Source organism: Erithacus rubecula (genome assembly GCF_903797595.1).
Source record: "Erithacus rubecula genome assembly, chromosome: 24".
NCBI lineage: Eukaryota > Metazoa > Chordata > Aves > Passeriformes > Muscicapidae > Erithacus > Erithacus rubecula.
Genome location: NC_136676.1, coordinates 1,412,612 through 1,430,298, shown reverse-complemented (window position 1 = coordinate 1,430,298; position 17,687 = coordinate 1,412,612). Strand labels below are relative to the sequence as shown.

At 51.7% G+C, this 17,687-nt stretch overlaps 1 protein-coding gene across 6 annotated transcripts in view; it reads left to right on the top strand.

The window, feature by feature from the left end:
- Positions 1-15,558, top strand: part of UBR4 (ubiquitin protein ligase E3 component n-recognin 4) — an 85,382-nt gene extending 69,824 nt beyond the window's left edge. For all 6 annotated transcript variants that reach the window (XM_079326368.1, XM_079326367.1, XM_079326366.1 and 3 more), the window contains 14 exons: positions 150-257; positions 976-1,095; positions 1,754-1,944; positions 2,261-2,434; positions 2,894-2,993; positions 3,827-4,045; positions 4,286-4,399; positions 4,817-4,959; positions 5,207-5,332; positions 6,280-6,474; positions 8,423-8,647; positions 13,431-13,521; positions 14,298-14,460; positions 15,118-15,558. In XM_079326368.1, the coding sequence (XP_079182494.1) occupies positions 150-257; positions 976-1,095; positions 1,754-1,944; positions 2,261-2,434; positions 2,894-2,993; positions 3,827-4,045; positions 4,286-4,399; positions 4,817-4,959; positions 5,207-5,332; positions 6,280-6,474; positions 8,423-8,647; positions 13,431-13,521; positions 14,298-14,460; positions 15,118-15,182 (2,034 nt within the window). In that variant the 3' untranslated portion in view covers positions 15,183-15,558. The remainder of the gene's footprint in view (positions 1-149; positions 258-975; positions 1,096-1,753; positions 1,945-2,260; positions 2,435-2,893; positions 2,994-3,826; positions 4,046-4,285; positions 4,400-4,816; positions 4,960-5,206; positions 5,333-6,279; positions 6,475-8,422; positions 8,648-13,430; positions 13,522-14,297; positions 14,461-15,117) is intronic.
- Positions 15,559-17,687: the final 2,129 nt, after the last annotated feature.

The following is a 17,687-nucleotide window of genomic DNA, read 5'->3' as shown; positions in this document are numbered from 1 at the left end:
ATATGGAGATGTAAAAATCTGGGGTGTAGTGTAACCCAGAAGTCTGGAAATCAGGTGTATTATTGTATTAAACTATTACTTTAGTTTCAGCAAAATCCCCCCCCTCATTGTGAAGGTAGCACAGAGAATCCCTTTGCTATATTTTGTAGGTGCTGTTAAAACTCTTCAGTTACTGTGTGAAGGTGAAAATAAACCGGCAGCAGCTGGTCAAGCCTGAGATGAACACTTTGAATGTCATGCTGGGAACTCTCAACTTGGTAAGGACAACCTGGACTTCCAGAAGTGTTTTTTCCATGGATTCCAGTGAATTTAAGCTACTTCTGACTGCCATGCTGCCTTGTGATAACTATGGGAGATGGGAAATGTTGCTGTGCTGGCTTTGCAAATTATCCTTTAGACATTGCTTATCTGTTGTGGGTGGGAGTGTGGGGGGCAGTTAAACCAGCTGGTGTTCAGTGCCTCTTCCCACCTTCAACCAGTCCCTGCTGCTGTTCCAGGGATTGCTTCCACCTTAAACTGTGTTAAACTGGTGTTCTAGTGCCTCCTTCCAACTTAAACCAGTTCCTGCTGGTATTCCAGGGACTGCTCCCACCTTAAACTAAGTGTTAAACTGGTGTTCTAGTGCCTCTTTCCAACTTAAACCAGTTCCTGCTGGTATTCCAGGGACTGCTCCCACCTTAAACTAAGTGTTAAACTGGTGTTCTCCTGAGTGCACCCACTTCAAACCAGTAACTGCTGGTGTTCAGTGCCTCTTTCCATTTTAAACTAGTAACTGCTGCTGTTCCAGGGACTGCTCCCACCTTAAACTAAGTGTTAAACTAGTGTTTTCCTGAGTGCACCCACCTCAAACCAGTTCCTGTTGGTGTTCCAGTGCCTATTCCCACCTCAAACCAGTTCCTGTTGGTGTTCCAGTGCCTATTCCCACCTCAAACCAGTTCCTGCTGGTGCTGCCCTGAGCACTCTGTTCTCTTGCAGGCTCTGGTGGCTGAGCAGGAGAGCAAGGACAGCGGGGGAGCAGCAGTGGCAGAGCAGGTGCTCAGCATCATGGAGATCATTCTGGATGAATCCAACGCGGAACCTCTGAGCGAGGACAAGGTGAGTGCCTGCTCCTTTCCCTGGGAGTCAGGGCTTGCACACCCCTGCTCACAGGGATACTGAGCTCCAGGAGAGAGTGCTGATGGAGTCTGACCCTCGTTACATTTCTGGCAGGTCTTAGCAGGCCTTGGGGAAGGGCTTGAGGAGCCAAAAGCACTGCAAGGCTGCGTCAGGATGAGTCTTGCATGGTTGGGTGAGGGTTGTTAGACACTGCTTGGATCCTTTCCTTCCTGCTTTGGGCCATAGGCCAGGGACAGACAAGAAAAGACACAGCTTGGCCTTGTTTTTTTGGAGTGTTTTTGTATGTGTTGAAAACATGATTGATTTTCCAGCTAATTGAGAATAAAACTGTATCTCAGCTAGACTGAGAACAAGAAGAGCTTCTCACTCATCTTTTGAAGCTGTGGGTGGACAGGAATCTGGTGTGCTTTGGGTTGGAATTATTAGACTTTTGGCTGGAAAATGCCTGAACAGTAGGTGGAATAAGCCAGGTGTCAGCTAGAGGGCTGGTACAGCCATTCCATGAGACCTTTGGGAACGAGGCTGGGTTATCATTTCATCAGTCACTACCCCTTCACTACAGTATTCCACTAGCTCCCAGAGCGAGAATTTTCTAGATTTATTCCTGAATGTAAATCCTGCTGCTCTTCCTTCACAGGGCAACCTCCTCCTGACAGGGGACAAGGACCAGCTGGTGATGCTGCTGGACCAGATCAACAGCACCTTTGTGCGCTCCAACCTGAGCGTGCTGCAGGGGCTGCTGCGCATCATCCCCTACCTGTCCTTCGGGGAGATGGAGAAGATGCAGATCCTGGTGGAGCGCTTCAAGCCCTACTGTAACTTTGATAAGTATGTTTAACTCAGCTAAAAGCACCTGAAATGGGTTGTGCTGGCACAGCTCTGCTTTTATTTCCTCATTGGTGCTGCTGCAGTGTAGTGCCAGGCTTCAGCTGTATTTCGTCTTTCACTTCTAAGCTTTTTTAGGAGATTCACTCTTGGTGAATCTTTAAGTTTTTGAAAGAAGTATGTGAGCTCTAGCTGGAGAAATAAGTCTTCAGAGTGTATTTTGAGGTGACTGAGAAGCTTTTCTGGATCTCTGAGGTGGGGCAAGTACATCATTCAGTGAGAATTACAGGCAGAGTTACCATTTCTTCTCTTTGTTCAGGTATGATGAGGAGCATAGTGGAGATGACAAAGTTTTCCTGGATTGCTTCTGTAAAATAGCAGCAGGAATAAAGAACAACAGCAACGGCCATCAGCTGAAAGATCTCATCCTGCAGAAGGGGATTACACAGAATGCCCTGGATTACATGAAAAAGCACATTCCCAGTGCAAAGAAGTAAGAGTCAGTGTTTAATGTGTGTGGTTAATGTGTGTGACTGCCCAGGACATCCTCCTCATCCCACCACCACAATCTCCCAAGAAATCCATGAACAAGTGCCCATTCAGGGGCATTCAGAACTGTGATGCAGAGGTGTGGTGAGGCAGTGGGATGAGCTCAAAAACCTGTAATCTTCCCATTTGATACCCATCCAAGCTGATTTCTTGGATATCTCAATTCTGGTGTTTCCTGCCTGTTCCCTCCTGTTGCACAGCAACAGAGTTTTTGCAGTTGGTGGCCAACTCATGCACACAAATCCCCAGGCTCAGAGTTGGCACAGTGGCTCTGCACAGCATGGAAGTGGGAGCGTGACTGTCCCTTCATTAATGAGCTGATGAGGGAGTGTTCCCTGCAGCCTGGAGCCCTGCTGCTGCCTGGGACACTCCCCTCAGCTGCTGCCTTTTGTTTTCCCTGCAGTTTGGATGCAGACATATGGAAGAGGTTCTTATCTCGACCTGCACTTCCTTTTATCCTGCGCCTGCTCCGAGGCCTTGCGACGCAGCACCCTGCAACACAGGTGAGGCCAGGGGCTGTGCCTGCTCACACTGCTCTGGGTGCAGCTCAGGATTCATTCCTCTCAGAGGTGTTCTACACTGGTTTTTGTTGGAGGATTCATTCCTCTGAGAGTTGGTTCTGCCCTGGTTTTTGCTGGGTGTTGTTTTGTCATCCTCGCCATAGCTGGAATAGTTTTGCTCACGGCTTTTCTCTGCTAAAGGTGTTGGTTCTAGTCTGAAGGGAATTCTCTTTGGGGGATAAAGCAGAGAGAAAATCCAGTTCTCCTGAGCTTACCTGTTATAAGAATGTGAAAGCCTGTTAGGAATCTCAAAGTAGGCATAGGTGTGGAAGCTGTTCAGGTACTCCCTGGGCAAGTTCTGCCCTTGTAGAGCATCCTCTGAGTTTTGTGTCACATGACAAGATTGGGAGCATGACTTCATGTCTTTGACTTGATGCCTTGAGCCTCTGCTGGGCAGCTTCAGGCATCATCTGGAAAAGTCAGAGATTCTGACTTCAGTATTTCCTCCTGCTGTGTGGTGTGAGATTGACACACCAATGTGAAGAGAAGGTAATTATTGATAAGCTCCTCAGGACATGATTGTGGGTGCTCGAAGGCATCAACACAATATCTTACCACAAAATAGATGTTTTATGCACTTCCCCATCTGAGCTCCTGGTAATGACCAGTGGAGAGGCAAATTGCCCTAGTCTTACACATAACTTTTAGGAGCATAAAAAAGGCAGGAGCATTATTGCAGCTCAGTGCCCTGCCCAGCTGTTCCCGTGGGATTAGAGGGGACAGTCACTGTCCCGAGTCCCCTCCACCTGAGCAGTGCTGTGTTCCATCCCCACCAGGTGCTAATAGGAACAGACTCCATCACCAACCTGCACAAACTGGAGCAGGTATCGAGTGATGAGGGGATTGGGACGCTGGCAGAGAACCTGCTGGAGGCCCTGAGGGAGCACCCCGAGGTGAACAAGAAGATCGACGCCGCGCGGAAGGAGACGCGCGCCGAGAAGAAGAGGATGGCCATGGCCATGAGGCAGAAGGCCCTGGGCACCCTGGGCATGACGGTAATGGCTGCCTGCTCTGCTCCTGCAGGGCCTTTTCTTCCTGCCTTGCTCAGGAAGTGCACCAGGTGCTGTGTAAAATCATTAATTGATGTATATTGCTCAGCTCCGGCCCCCAGTTTGCCTGGTGCTGCCAGGAGGGAGCACAGCTGCTGGGAGATGGGATGGGCATTCCAGTGCCAGTGGTGAGCATGGTGTGGTTTGACATTCTTTTTAATCTGCTTGAGCTTTTCTCTCTTCCAGACAAATGAGAAGGGCCAGGTGGTGACCAAGACTGCACTGCTCAAACAGATGGAGGAGCTGATAGAGGAACCAGGACTGACTTGCTGCATCTGCCGGGAGGGATACAAGTTCCAGGTAATGGGAGCTACAAGTTCTGGATAATGGGAGCTAAAAGTTCCAGGTAGTGGGAGCCAGAAGTTCCAGGTAGTGGGAGCTAGAAGTTCTGGGTAATGATGATGAGAGATTAAAGTTCCAGGTGAAGGGAGACACATTTTCAGAGCCCTCTCAGCTCCTAGGGGGACTTGCCAGTATCTGGTAGCACAAGTGCTGGTGCTGGAAGATGAGAAAGTCTCAGGTTGGTTCTTGAGATCAGTAATTCCAGAGGTGGCTGGAAGTGGAAGTGTGTTTTCAGTGAAAGCTGAAAAAACACAGGATCAGTTTTAAGTCTGAGGCTGGGACTGGGAGAGGTTCAATTCAGTGTGGTGTGGAAGGAGCAGGCAGTGTGCCCTGCTGCAGAGCTGAGTGGTTGCTAAGCCCCCTGTGTCCTTGCAGCCCACCAAGGTGCTGGGGATTTACACCTTCACCAAGCGCGTGGCGCTGGAGGAGTTTGAGAACAAGCCCCGCAAGCAGCAGGGCTACAGCACCGTGTCCCACTTCAACATCGTGCACTACGACTGCCACCTGGCAGCTGTCAGGTATGTGCTGTCACAGCCTGGAGCTTTCAGGCCATTTGGGGTCACAGCATTCTCTGGGCAACTCAGCATGGGTGGGCTGGGTTGTTGATCACTTCGCAGTCATGGGTGTCTCTGTCAGGGTTTGCTTTATCTCTGCTGCCAGGTCCAGCACTGAGAGAAGCTGTACAATTGTCATTTTTGGGGTGTTTCCTTAGCTGAAAGCTTGCATCCTCCTGACTTGCCTGCTGTGCTCTGTTTCTCCATGCAGACTGGCTCGAGGCCGTGAGGAGTGGGAGAGTGCAGCCCTGCAGAATGCCAACACCAAGTGCAATGGGCTGCTGCCAGTGTGGGGGCCCCACGTGCCAGAGTCTGCTTTTGCCACGTGCTTGGCACGGTGAGTTCAGGCAGGTCCTTCCCCAGCTGGTTGCATCTGGGTGAGTCAGTTCCTTGCCACACACTCCTCTGAACTCTTGGGATCAGAGGTGGTGCAGTTGAATCTTGGTAAAACTGAGCCATTTCAGCTTCTACCACCAAGAGTGAATATCCTGAAAAAGTACAGGTGTCTGTTTGCTCCTTGGCTTCATGCAAATAATTTCAGAGCCTCCTTATTCCCCAGTCACTGCTGAGGATGCAGTGTTGATTCGTTTGTGGCCCAATGAGCCCCTGCTGTACAAAAGTAACCCTCTGACACCAGTGGATTCCCTGGTGCAGATTTCCAGACTTCTCTTGGATGGTACTGAGGTACTTGAGCACCTGTCTGGAGCAGATGGAGGTGCTGTTGTCAGATTCTGGCTCACCTTGTGCTGGGTTTGTAATGTCACATCAGAAATTTTGAACCTGACAGGATAGGTTTTGATCAGATACCAGGAAGAAAGTGTTCCCTGTGAAGGGGTGTACACTGGCACAGGCAGGATGCCTGGAGAAGTTATAGATGCCCCATCCCTAGAAGTGCCCAAGGCCAGGTTGGACAAGGCTGGGAGCCACCTTGGGATAGTGGAAGGTGTGTCCCTGCCCGTGGGACACCTTGGATAATCTTTAATGTCCCTCCCAACCCAAACCTTTCTGGGATTCAGTGGAATTAAGAGTGGTAACATCCTGGAAGCATTTCAGCCAGGGAGCAGTATCCCATGTCCATGGGAAAACAGTATTGATGAGTGGGCAGATCTCTGCAGATGGGATTGGATTTGCCAGGGTGAGCTGGAAGCTTCCCTTTGGGGAGGTTAATCCAAGGTAGCAGGGGCTGCCTTGTGCAGCCTGCTCCTTCCTCAGAGCTTTTCTGTGCCATCTTGCTGGGCTGCAGTGGCAGGAGGAGCTCTGAGAAGGCTCCCTGCTGTTTTGCAGACACAACACATACCTGCAGGAGTGCACAGGGCAGAGGGAGCCCACGTACCAGCTGAACGTGCACGACATCAAGCTGCTGTTCCTGCGCTTCGCCATGGAGCAATCGTTCAGCATCGACACCGGGGGCGGCGGCCGCGAGAGCAACATCCACCTCATCCCCTACATCATCCACACCGTGCTCTATGTGCTCAACACGTCAGTGCCACCCTCCCTGCCACCCTCCCTGCCACCCTCCCTGCCACCCTCCCTGCCCTCCCCCACTCAGCTTTGGCCACAGGCAGCACAGATGGGAAGTCACAGAAAGTTTGGGGAGGAGCGGGGCTGTGCGTCCTTAGCGGGTTGTTAAGGATTTACATTGTTGGGAGTGAAGCCTGGACATGCTGGATAACAGGGAACCTATTGAGTAAAAGCAATTGGGAATTAGCTTCTCTTTCCATTCTAGATGTAATTATTACCTCTGGGGTGAGCAACAGGGTTATTATATTAAAGAAACCCTGCCAGCTTAATTTTCTCCTGAGCAGGCAGAAGAGACACTGCGATGAAGTAATAGTTGAAAAGTTAACCCTGATATTATTTTGTTCAGTGTTCAGATAACACAGTTTTGGTTCCAGGTTTGCCATCCTGGAATAGGGTTCAGGTCCATCAGATTTTCCTAGTATTTTAAATATTTTTGGGGTTACCATTATTATTTTTTACCAATAAGCAGTAGTGCACTTAGGCTACATGTATACATCCATAGGCACCCAGATGCTTTGGAATGCATGAGCTGGTTCTGATCCTGCAAAAATGGGATGCCCATGTGTATCCTCTCTTTGAGGAGTTAGATATTAGTAAGTAATTCTAATTAGATGAGGGTATAAATATTAAAATACACACCAAGGTCACTCCAAATGCAGTGCAGTGAAATCCCTCTCACTTTCCCGCCTGGAACTAATCAAGGTTTTGGCTGTAATACAATTTGTCTTTTGTTTTTAATATCTATCTCCAGATCCCTATGCTATTGTTTTCCCAGTCCTTTGGGAGACAAATAAATGGAACTATTTGTTTCATCTTGTTAGGCTGCTGTTGGCACCACAGAGCCCAGAACCCGCTGGGCAGAGGTGGAAAAAGGCCTTCTGTACTTCCCAGACAGAATTTTTAATATTAAATGGAGAAAATAAAGAGCTACTACTTGGCTCCCAGCTGCATCTTTTAGCAGATGAAAAGGTCACATAACCCTGACAGCTTCATCTGCTGGGATGCTGCTTGATGCCTGATAGGGAGAGTTTATCTCACTTAAAAATCAAGGGTCTGCCCTGGCTGGCAGTCTCTGCCTGGTGCAGTAGAGCCACAGATCTGGTGATGCAGCTTCCCAAAGTCCCCTGTAACACATGATTTTCACTGTCAGTTCTGGGGTGTCAGGACTCCTGGGGCACTGGAACTCTGGGGGAAAGGAGGAAAATTATAAAATATTTATATAAGCTTGCAGTAAAGTACAGTGTCTTTTGGGTTTGAATTTGGCCTGTATCTTCCCAGAGGTTGCTTTTGCAGTAGTAGTATCAATGGATCCAGGTGTGGCTGCAGGAGCTGCAGTGGCTCTGTGGTGTCCCATGGGAGATGGCACAACTCCAGTGCCTGGCTTGACTGGCCTGGCTCAATCTTTTTCTCAAACAAAAGGAAAAATATCTCTGTAGTGGTGTTGTCTTCCACTGGGGTAATGGCTGATGCCTGGCAAACCTCTAGTTCCACCCACACCTCCAAGGAAAATGTCCTTGCTTCACTGGGAGCAGGTCCTCAGCCAGAAATGAGTTTGGGCAAAGCTGGTGGTGCCCACTGGGGGAAAATTGTCAACCAGGGATGAGTTTGAGGGAAGCTGGTGTTGCAAACTAGGGCAAATCCTCAACTAGGGAATGAATTTGGGAAAAGCTGGTGGTGCCCATTGGGAGCAAATCCTGAACCAGGGATGAATCTGGGAAAAGCTGGTGGTGCCCACTGGGGGTGAATCCTGACCCAGGGGTGAGTTTGGGTGAGCTGGTGATGCCCACTGGGGGTAAATCCTGACCCAGGGGTGAGTTTGGGTGAGCTGGTGGTGCCCAGCTGTTCCTGGGCAGGGTGCTTGGGCAGCACCCCAGAGCCCTGGGGCTGAGGCTCCCTTGTGTTGCAGAACGCGGGCGACGTCGCGGGAGGAGAAGAACCTGCAGAGCTTCCTGGAGCAGCCCCGGGAGAAGTGGGTGGAGAGCGCCTTCGAGGTGGACGGGCCCCACTACTACACGGTGCTGGCCCTGCACATCTGCCCCCCCGAGAGGTGGAGAGCCATCCGCGGGGACATCCTGCGGCGCCTGCTCGTCACCGCGCACGCACGCGTGGTGGCCCCGGGCGGCGCCAGCAGGTCAGTGCTCCCTGGCTGGGCAGGGGCAGGGAGCCACTTGTGTCACTGGCACAGGGCCCCACGGGTCACTGGCACAGTCATAGTGCTTGTGTCACTGGCACAGAGCCACTTGTGACTGGCACAGAGCCACTTGTGTCACTGGCACAGAGCCACTTGTGTCACTGGCACAGAGCCACTTGTGACTGGCACAGAGCCACTTGTGTCACTGGCACAGAGCCACTTGTGACTGGCACAGAGCCACTTGTGACTGGCACAGAGCCACTTGTGTCACTGGCACAGAGCCCCTGTAGATCACTGGCACAGCCACAGGGCTTGTGTCACTGGCACAGAGCCCACAGGCCACTGGCACAGGGCTTGTGTCACCATCACAGAGCCACTTGTGCCACTGTCACAGGGCCCCTATGGGTCACTGGCACAGCCACAGGGCTTGTGTCACTGTCACAGAACTTGTGTCACTGCTACAGAGCCCCACAGGTCACTGATGCAGCCACAGGGCTTGTGACACTGGCACAGAGCTCATGTCACTGTCACAAAGCTTGTGTCACCATCACAGAGCCACTCATGTCACTGGTGCAGCCACAGGGCTTGTGTCACTGTCACAGAGCCCACAGGTTACTGTCACAGGGCTTGTCACTGTCACAGAACTTGTGTCACTGTCACAGAGCCCCTGTGGGCCACTGGCACAGAGCCCCAAGGGTCAACGGTACAGCCACAGGGCTTGTGTCACCACCACAGAGCCACTCGTGTCACTGTCACAGAGCCCACGGGCCACTGGCACAGTCACAGGGCTTGTGTCACTGGCACAGAGCCCCTCGTGTCACTGGCACGCCCACTCGTGTCACTGAGTGGCACAGAGCCACTCACAGCTCACTCACAGAAATCCCAGGAATTTCCCTGATTTGGGACCATTTTGGGGAGTTTTAATGCAGATTTTGGGTGTCCTGTGAGCAAATTTAAGACTTTTAGGAAGAGATTTTTAAGGAATTTTTTGCCATCTAAGGGCAGACTTCTTTATGAATTACTTTCCAATATTTTTCCCAGAAATCATTGGAATTTTGGCAAATTTTGGGTGTCTCAGTGCAGATTTTAGGACTTTTGGCCATTTTAGTGTGATTTTTGCATTTCTTAGAGTGAATTTGCAGGGATTTTGGGGGTTTTTATGCTCTCCCTCCCAGAGCCCAGGGACCCCTTCCACAGCCCAGGCTGCTCCAAGCCCTGTCCAGCCTGCCCTGAGTGGCTGCAGCTGCACTCAGGGCTGGTATGAGCAGGAGAATTTCATTCTGGGTGTTCCTTGCAGTGGATCAATGAGCTGATCAATGGAAATTGTGCTTTTCCTTTTGTCCTCCCCCACCTCAGCACTGCAGTGGCTCCAGCCATGAGCTGTGTGTGAGCTGTGCCTCACTCCCTGTTTGTCTCCCTAAAGAAGCTCATTCTGGGCCCTTTTGATCAGTGCTCCAGCCTCCCTCAAATAGAAAAATAGAAATAGAAGTCAAATGCCATTACTTTTTAAAAAGAAAAAAATCAATAGCAGCTGTCAGGCACTTGAAGCACAAGAATAAGTGGCTGTGCCTGCCTGACAAAGGCACAATATTTCCAGAGAGGGAAAGGGAATTCCAGTTTCTGAAAGGATGATTTGAAATAGCTGTCATAATTAGGAATCAATTCATTATTATTCTAAGTCTCCTTAAAGGGCATTCTTATGCTGATGACATTAATTAGGTGTTTGATAAAGTCATTCCATTATAGTTGCACAAACCCAGCATGAACCAGTGATCTTGGAAAAGGGAGAGAGCCCTGGAAGGGGCTCCTATTGATCTCTGTGCTGTTCCAAGCTCCCCTGGCTCCTGTTTCCTATTTCCAGCAGCCTGTCTGGCTGCTGGGGGGTCTGGCACATGCAGGAGTGTCCTGCAGGCTCTGCAGGGGTGGGTTTTATTGCTTTTTAAACCCTCCCTAAATGCTTTGTTCCTTCCCCAAGCACAGCTGTAATAAAAGCATATTGGAACAGGCAGAGCCAGGAACTTCCAGCTAAAGCATCCAATCTTTGGAATTTCAGGGGAAAACACTCAGAAATAGTGCTCAGGAATTATGTCAAGGTTTATTCAAGGGCTTTCTTTAATCTCTGCAGACTAAGAGAGCACAAAGCCTCCCTCTGATAAAGCCTCTCAGAAATAGCACTATGGCAATTCTGATTTCCAGGGTCTGTGCTTATTTATTCTTGTGGAAAATCAGGAAGAGGGCAATGGATGGTGAAACACTCTGCAGATAAGTGCCAATCTCTTGAATTTGTAGGCTGAGGCAGAGAGGAAGGCACTGGCTGTGAGACCAGGGTAATGTCTGCATGCAAAGGACTAAAATTAGCATTCCACACTCAGGGTGATGTCTGGGAGCAGCTCCAGTCCCAGAACACCAGGGTGAAGGTTCTGGACACTCAAGGACTCACTGCTACCTGTGCATCTCCAAAAGGGACAGGAGTCACTGCAGGAACCCCCAGTGCATCTCAGAATGGGAGAGTCACTGCAGGAACCCCCAGTGCATCTCAGAGTGGGAGAGTCACTGCAGGAACCCCCAGTGCATCTCAGAGTGGGAGAGTCACTGCAGGAACCCCCAGTGCATCTCCAAAAGGGACAGAGGCACTGCAGGAACCCCCAGTGCATCTCAGAATGGGAGAGTCACTGCAGGAACCCCCAGTGCATCTCAGAATGGGACAGTCACTGCAGGAACTCCCAGTGCATCTCAGAATGGGAGAGTCACTGCAGGAACCCCCAGTGCATCTCAGAGTGGGAGAGTCACTGCAGGAACCCCCAGTGCATCTCCAAAAGGGACAGAGGCACTGCAGGAACCCCCAGTGCATCTCAGAATGGGACAGTCACTGCAGGAACCCCCAGTGCATCTCCAAAAGGGACAGAGGCACTGCAGGAACCCCCAGTGCATCTCAGAATGGGACAGGAGGCACTGCAGGAACCCCCAGTGCATCTCAGAATGGGACAGGAGGCACTGCAGGAACCCCCAGTGCATCTCCAAAAGGGACAGAGGCACTGCAGGAACCCCCAGTGCATCTCAGAATGGGACAGAGGCACTGCAGGAACCCCCAGTGCATCTCAGAATGGGACAGTCACTGCAGGAACCCCCAGTGCATCTCCAAAAGGGACAGAGGCACTGCAGGAACCCCCAGTGCATCTCAGAATGGGACAGAGGCACTGCAGGAACCCCCAGTGCATCTCAGAATGGGACAGGAGGCACTGCAGGAACCCCCAGTGCATCTCAGCCAGGAAGGACTGGAGGGATGGCACCACAGTACCAGGGGGAGATGCTCAGCACCTCCCTTGTTTTGGAAACATTTCCTATTTAAACCCAAAGATGAAATTACCAGAATTGATCTGAGTTCTGGGCTTGTTCCATATTTGTAAACATAATTTGCAGGTTACAAAGAATTGAATTGAGTGTTCATTGTTACTGAACCACAAATTCTGGCTAAAAAAAACCCCTGTAGATGCTTTTTAGCATAGCTTTCATCTGGAATTTGGGAGGAAAAGACCCTTTTGATTTTTTTTTTCCCTTTGGTCTTGACTGTGACCTTTCTAAAACACTGCTGAGGGAAGCAGGGCTTCCCCAGTGTGTGTCTGGCTCTGTCAGTCTGTCTCTGTTCCTGGAGTCCCTGGCCAGCTCCAGGAATGAAACCCAGCAGCTGCTGCAGAAGGTAACTACCAGCCCTAACCCACAAGGGCCTTTTAGTTTTCAATTAAAGGAGCAGACTCCAATTAGATCAAACCCATTCACATGAAAGGCAAAGTCTGGCTTGCAGTATTTGGGAGGCCAGAATTAGCCTCACTCTCAGTTGCTCTTCATCCTGTGGAAATTTAGTCACCTTTACTAATTGGTTTTCCTTTAAATAATTAAACTGAGCTGCCCAAGCAGGCTGCCACCTACTAAGATGTCTTTTTTAAGGGCACACACACACAAATGGAACCTTTTAATAAGAACAGCAAAATGTTCACTTTTCCCCCAGAAAACCCCAATCTGGGGCAGGCTGCAGTTGGGGTCCCCTGTTGTGAAGCAGCAGCAGCAGCTGAGCTGGTGCTGGCTGCATGAAAGAGGAATTTTTGTTTTTCCAGAGCTCTGAGGTGTTGAGCAGGAAGCAGCACATGATGGGGCAGATGTACCTGAGGAGCACAGGCACGAAAATTCCAAAGCCATGAGAGCTGCTGGCAGGAGCTTCTGCCTTGCCAGAACCTGTTTGTGATTAATCCTGCAGACTTTGGGAGCTGCTGCACCTTTTAGGGCATTCCTGCTGCTCCAAACCCAGATGCTGGATTTCCAGGAGAAGTCCTTTCCTGGCAGGAGAATAACCAAGGATTTATTAAATGGAAATTGTTCTGTTTCTTCAAGGACAAGAGATTTCCCTCTGAGTCTTGCAGAAATGCTTTTATGAGTTAGGAGCACAAAGCTGTTGTGTCAGTGATTCCCCCTGGGTGTGAGGCCTGGATTTGGTCATTCCTTCAGGAATCTGCTGCTCTCCCAGCACTGAACACACAAACAAGGGCTGCACTTTGCTTTTTCCCACTCAGCTGTTGATTTCCTGTGTAGCCTTAACCCTCCAGTTCCCTCTGTACTCGTTTCCCTCCTGTGGAAGGAGCTTTTCCTGGCAGAGCTGCTGTGCTCACCCAGCAGGAGCAGCCAGCAAGGCTCACTCAGAGCCATCCCTGCACACCCCAGATGGGCTCTGGCTGTTGATCAGGTGTGTCTCAGAGGCTGCAATGAGTGATGAGCTGCTTTCTCCTGGCAGGCTGGCAGACAAGGCAGTGAAGGATTATGCCACGTACCGCTCGGGGCTGCTCTTCTGGGCACTCGTAGATCTCATTTACAACATGTTCAAGGTAAGCAGAGCACTGCAGCTCCTCTGCAGCACCCCCAGCTCAGCTTTCTGCAGCAGCAAGTACATGAGCTGGAAGTAGAAATCAAAATTTGTAAGCCCTTCCTGCAAGATGCTTGGAAATAGAACTTGACAGAATCCCAGGATGGTTTGGGTGGGAAGGGGCCTTGAAGCTCATCCCATTCCATGGGCAGGGACCTGCTCCCAGCCCCTTCCAGCCTGGCCTTGGCACTTCCAGGGATCCAGGGGCAGCCACAGCTGCTCTGGGCACCTGTGCCAGGGCCTGCCCACCCTCACAGGGAAGGATTTTTTCCTTCATTTTTCTTCTGCAACTTGTAAAAGCAGAAAGGCCACAGGAAGCTGCCTGTTCTTATTGTACTCCTTGAAGTTCAGTACCTGAAGAATTGAAAGACTTTTCCAGTTGGCAGCACTCCTGTATTGTGTATTTGCTTATTTTTCCTGTTCATTGTTCATGGAAGGAAGGACATTCCAGGCTGTGCCAGGGAAGTGGATGGGTGAGGAAGGACCCAGGGGCAGAGAGAAACCTGCAGCTTCCACAGAGGGTTCAGTACTCAGAGTGAGAGAGTTCCTGGGACCTTGTTTGATTCTATAAAAAAAAGTTCACGAAGTTGCAGTTGGGGAATTTCTTTCTCTGTTGGTTGTTTGCAAGAGGCAGGGATGGAAATGGGAGCAATGGGAGAAGGCACCAGAGTTTGCAGTAACTTTTTTAAAATTAAATATTTCTTTTTGGCCTGATTTGTTGTGTTTGTCCCCTGTCAGAAGGTGCCTACCAGTAACACAGAGGGAGGCTGGTCCTTCTCTCTGGCTGAGTTCATCAGACACAACGACATGCCAATCCATGAGGCTGCAGACAAGGCCCTGAAAACCTTCCAGGAGGAATTCATGCCAGTGGAAACGTTTTCTGAGTTTTTGGATGTGGCTGGTGAGTGTTTGCCTGCCCTTTTATAGCTGCCTTGTGCAGCTCATGACTGGAGACAGCAGCATTCCTGTCCTGCCACTGCTGCAGCCCAGGGGCTGGGGCAGGGAGAGGGATCAGCACTGCCCAGCCACAGTCTGAGCTGTCCCAAACTGCTGGGACACACCTGAGCAGCCCAGGCAGGAAAACCTCCCCCCTGCTCTTCTAAACATCTGTAGCACAGCTGGAAGGTGTTTTGGGGGGTCTGTGGTGAAGGCTGGTGATCAGATGTGACCATGGAGCTGTTGGGTGCAGCCAGAGGTGCTCCCCAAGGGTTTTGGTGCCTCCAGGAGTCAGGAGATGCTGAATTGCTGCAGGGAAGCTGAAGCTGCTCTTTGTTCTCTCCCAGTCTGTGCCCCAGGGCAGTGTCTCACTGCCCAGCACAGGAGCAGAGCTGGGGCTGTGGAGCTGCCCAAGAGCAGTTCCATATGGATTGAATGTTTCATTAAATCCACATTTCAGTCCCTCCTGCACATGCATCCAGCAGGGTTTACCCTGCTCCTGTCCAGCCCCAAAATAACCCAGCAGCTGTCAGGAGCTCACACATGGCCCAGCACAAATCCCTCCTGGGGGCAGCACAAACAGTGGGGCTGATTTTTCTCTCTTGTCTTCTTGTGTTCAAAGGACTCTTGTCAGAAATCAGTGATCCTGACAGCTTCCTGAAGGATCTCCTGAACTCCATCCCCTGAGCCAGCAGGAGCAGCTTTGGGCAGAGCCTCCAGCCCTTGCCTTGCACCCCTGTGTCCCTCCTCTGCAGTCTGGCCCTTCCCAAGGAGTGCTGCGGGTTTTTGTTGGAATTTTTTTTGTTTTGGGGGTTTTTTTGTTTGTTTGTTTTGTTTTTTTGGTTTGTTTTTTTTTTTTTTTTTTTTTTTTTTCTACAATTTTTCTTCATGGAGTGATTTGAAATTTAGATTTGTTTTATCTTGTGTTTCAGCGCTTCTATCTGTAAAGCCTTGTGCATTCAAGCTGTTTGAAAGAACTTGTACAGAGAGGAATCCAAACCAGTAAATCTTAATGCTTTAGTGTGCACCTCTTTGAAGTTAAATAAACTGAACAAATGGGTAAGCTGGGCTTGACTAGTGCTTGAACCAGGCAGGAGCCTGAATGCTGAGGTGTTGTCACATTTTCCTCCAGAGCTGCTGCTCTGTCCAGCCCTGGGCTGCACAAGGAGCCCCAAGAGATCCCAGGGCTCTCCCTGCCTGCACTGGCAGCTTCTGTGTGGGGCTGCACCCCAGGGGCTCTGCAAGGACAGCATTCCCCCCATTCCCCCCATTCCCCCCCTCCCCTTTGCTGGGTGCAGCTGCTGTGACCTGCAGGGAGAGCCAAGGACCTGCCCTGGCTGCATCCACAGCTCACTGTGCCTCCAGTGGATGGCTCCTCTCTGGGGCTGCTCCCATCCCTGTCCCTGGGGCTGCTCCATCCCTGTCCCTCCCTGGGGCTGCTCCCATCCCTGTCCCTCCCTGGGGCTGCTCCCATCCCTGTCCCTCTCTGGAGCTGCTCCCATCCCTGTCCCCCTCTGGAGCTGCTCCCATCCCTGTCCCTGGGGCTGCTCCCATCCCTGTCCCTCTCTGGGGCTGCTCCCATCCCTGTCCCCCTCTGGAGCTGCTCCCATCCCTGTCCCTGGGGCTGCTCCCATCCCTGTCCCTCTCTGGAGCTGCTCCCATCCCTGTCCCTCTCTGGGGCTGCTCCATCCCTGTCCCTGGGGCTGCTCCCATCCCTGTCCCTCTCTGGGGCTGCTCCCATCCCTGTCCCTCTGGGAGCTGCTCCCATCCCTGTCCCTGGGGCTGCTCCCATCCCTGTCCCTCTCTGGGGCTGCTCCCATCCCTGTCCCTGGAGCTGCTCCCATCCCTGTCCCTCTCTGGGGCTGCTCCCATCCCTGTCCCTGGGGCTGCTCCCATCCCTGTCCCTCTCTGGGGCTGCTCCCATCCCTGTCCCTGGAGCTGCTCCCATCCCTGTCCCTCTGGGGCTGCTCCCATCCCTGTCCCTCTCTGGGGCTGCTCCCATCCCTGTCCCTGGAGCTGCTCCCATCCCTGTCCCTGGAGCTGCTCCCATCCCTGTCCCTCTCTGGGGTCCCTCCAGCTCCAGCCAGGGCAGCCCCAGAGCCCTGCACAGCCCCCCTGCCCCACTGCTGCCCTGCATGCCCAGCACTGCTCCCCACCTGTGCATGCTGGTAGCTCACCTGGCACAGTTCTGCTGACACCTGGTGAGTTTGGAATCTAATAAAGCTTTCCCTGGCTTCCTTGTCTCTGTTTGAACTTGAATTTCCTAGCACAGTCCCATCCCAGGAATAATTATAATTATAATTTTAGAGGCTGAATAACTGCCCAGCCCCTTTGGTGCCTGTTGTTAGTGCTGGCCATGCACTGGGGTTGCAATTAGCAAAGGGGTGAAGGTGCAGTGTTTTTGTTCTCACCTCTGTGGGGGCTGATGTCACTCCTGGCAGCTGGAGCTGCTGCTGGGGAGGGGAACAGGCAGGAAATGCCCCGGGGAGGTTTGGGATTTTGGGAGGTGTCCCACAGGGGACTCGGGGCTGGGGCTGTGCTGGTGTCAAGTGCAGGAGGGGCTGGTGTGGAGTTGCTCTTTGGAGCAGCAATCCTGCACCTCTGCTGCCCTGGAACCACATCAGAGAGCAAACACAGCTCAGGGAAAGCCCTGCAGAGCCCAAACAGCAGCTGGGCTGCTCCAGGCTGGGTGCAGGAGTGACCCAAGGCACAGCTGGCACTGCCAAACCCCTCCCAGAGCCGGGAGCAGCAGGAGCAGCTCAGCAGAGCCCGGGCTCTGCCTCTGCCTGCTGGAGGTTTCAGCACAGGGCAGGACTGAGGCCCCACCGTGTTCTGGCCGTTTGTGCAGCAGGGGGTGAAGGTTTGGAGCTGGCAGGAGCCCCAGGCTCCTTTCCTTCCCCACTCATCTTTCCTGACAAACCCAAAGTGTTCTCAGGGTGCCCCAGCTCCTGCTGCCCAGGGAGGAAGGGACCTTGGCAGCACCTCCTGCAGCTCTCCCAGCCAGGGTGGAAATCCTGGTTTGCTCCACTGGTGCTGGCACAGATCTGCAAAATCAGATTCAGCTCTGCTGCAGCAGCCAGTGAAGTTTCTAGCTGGAAAATCTCTGGGTTTCTGCCCCCTCAGTTGGGTCAGCAGGTCCTCAGAGCTCCCAGGAGCACAAGGTGGTGACTGTTCAGCATCAGTGACAATGAG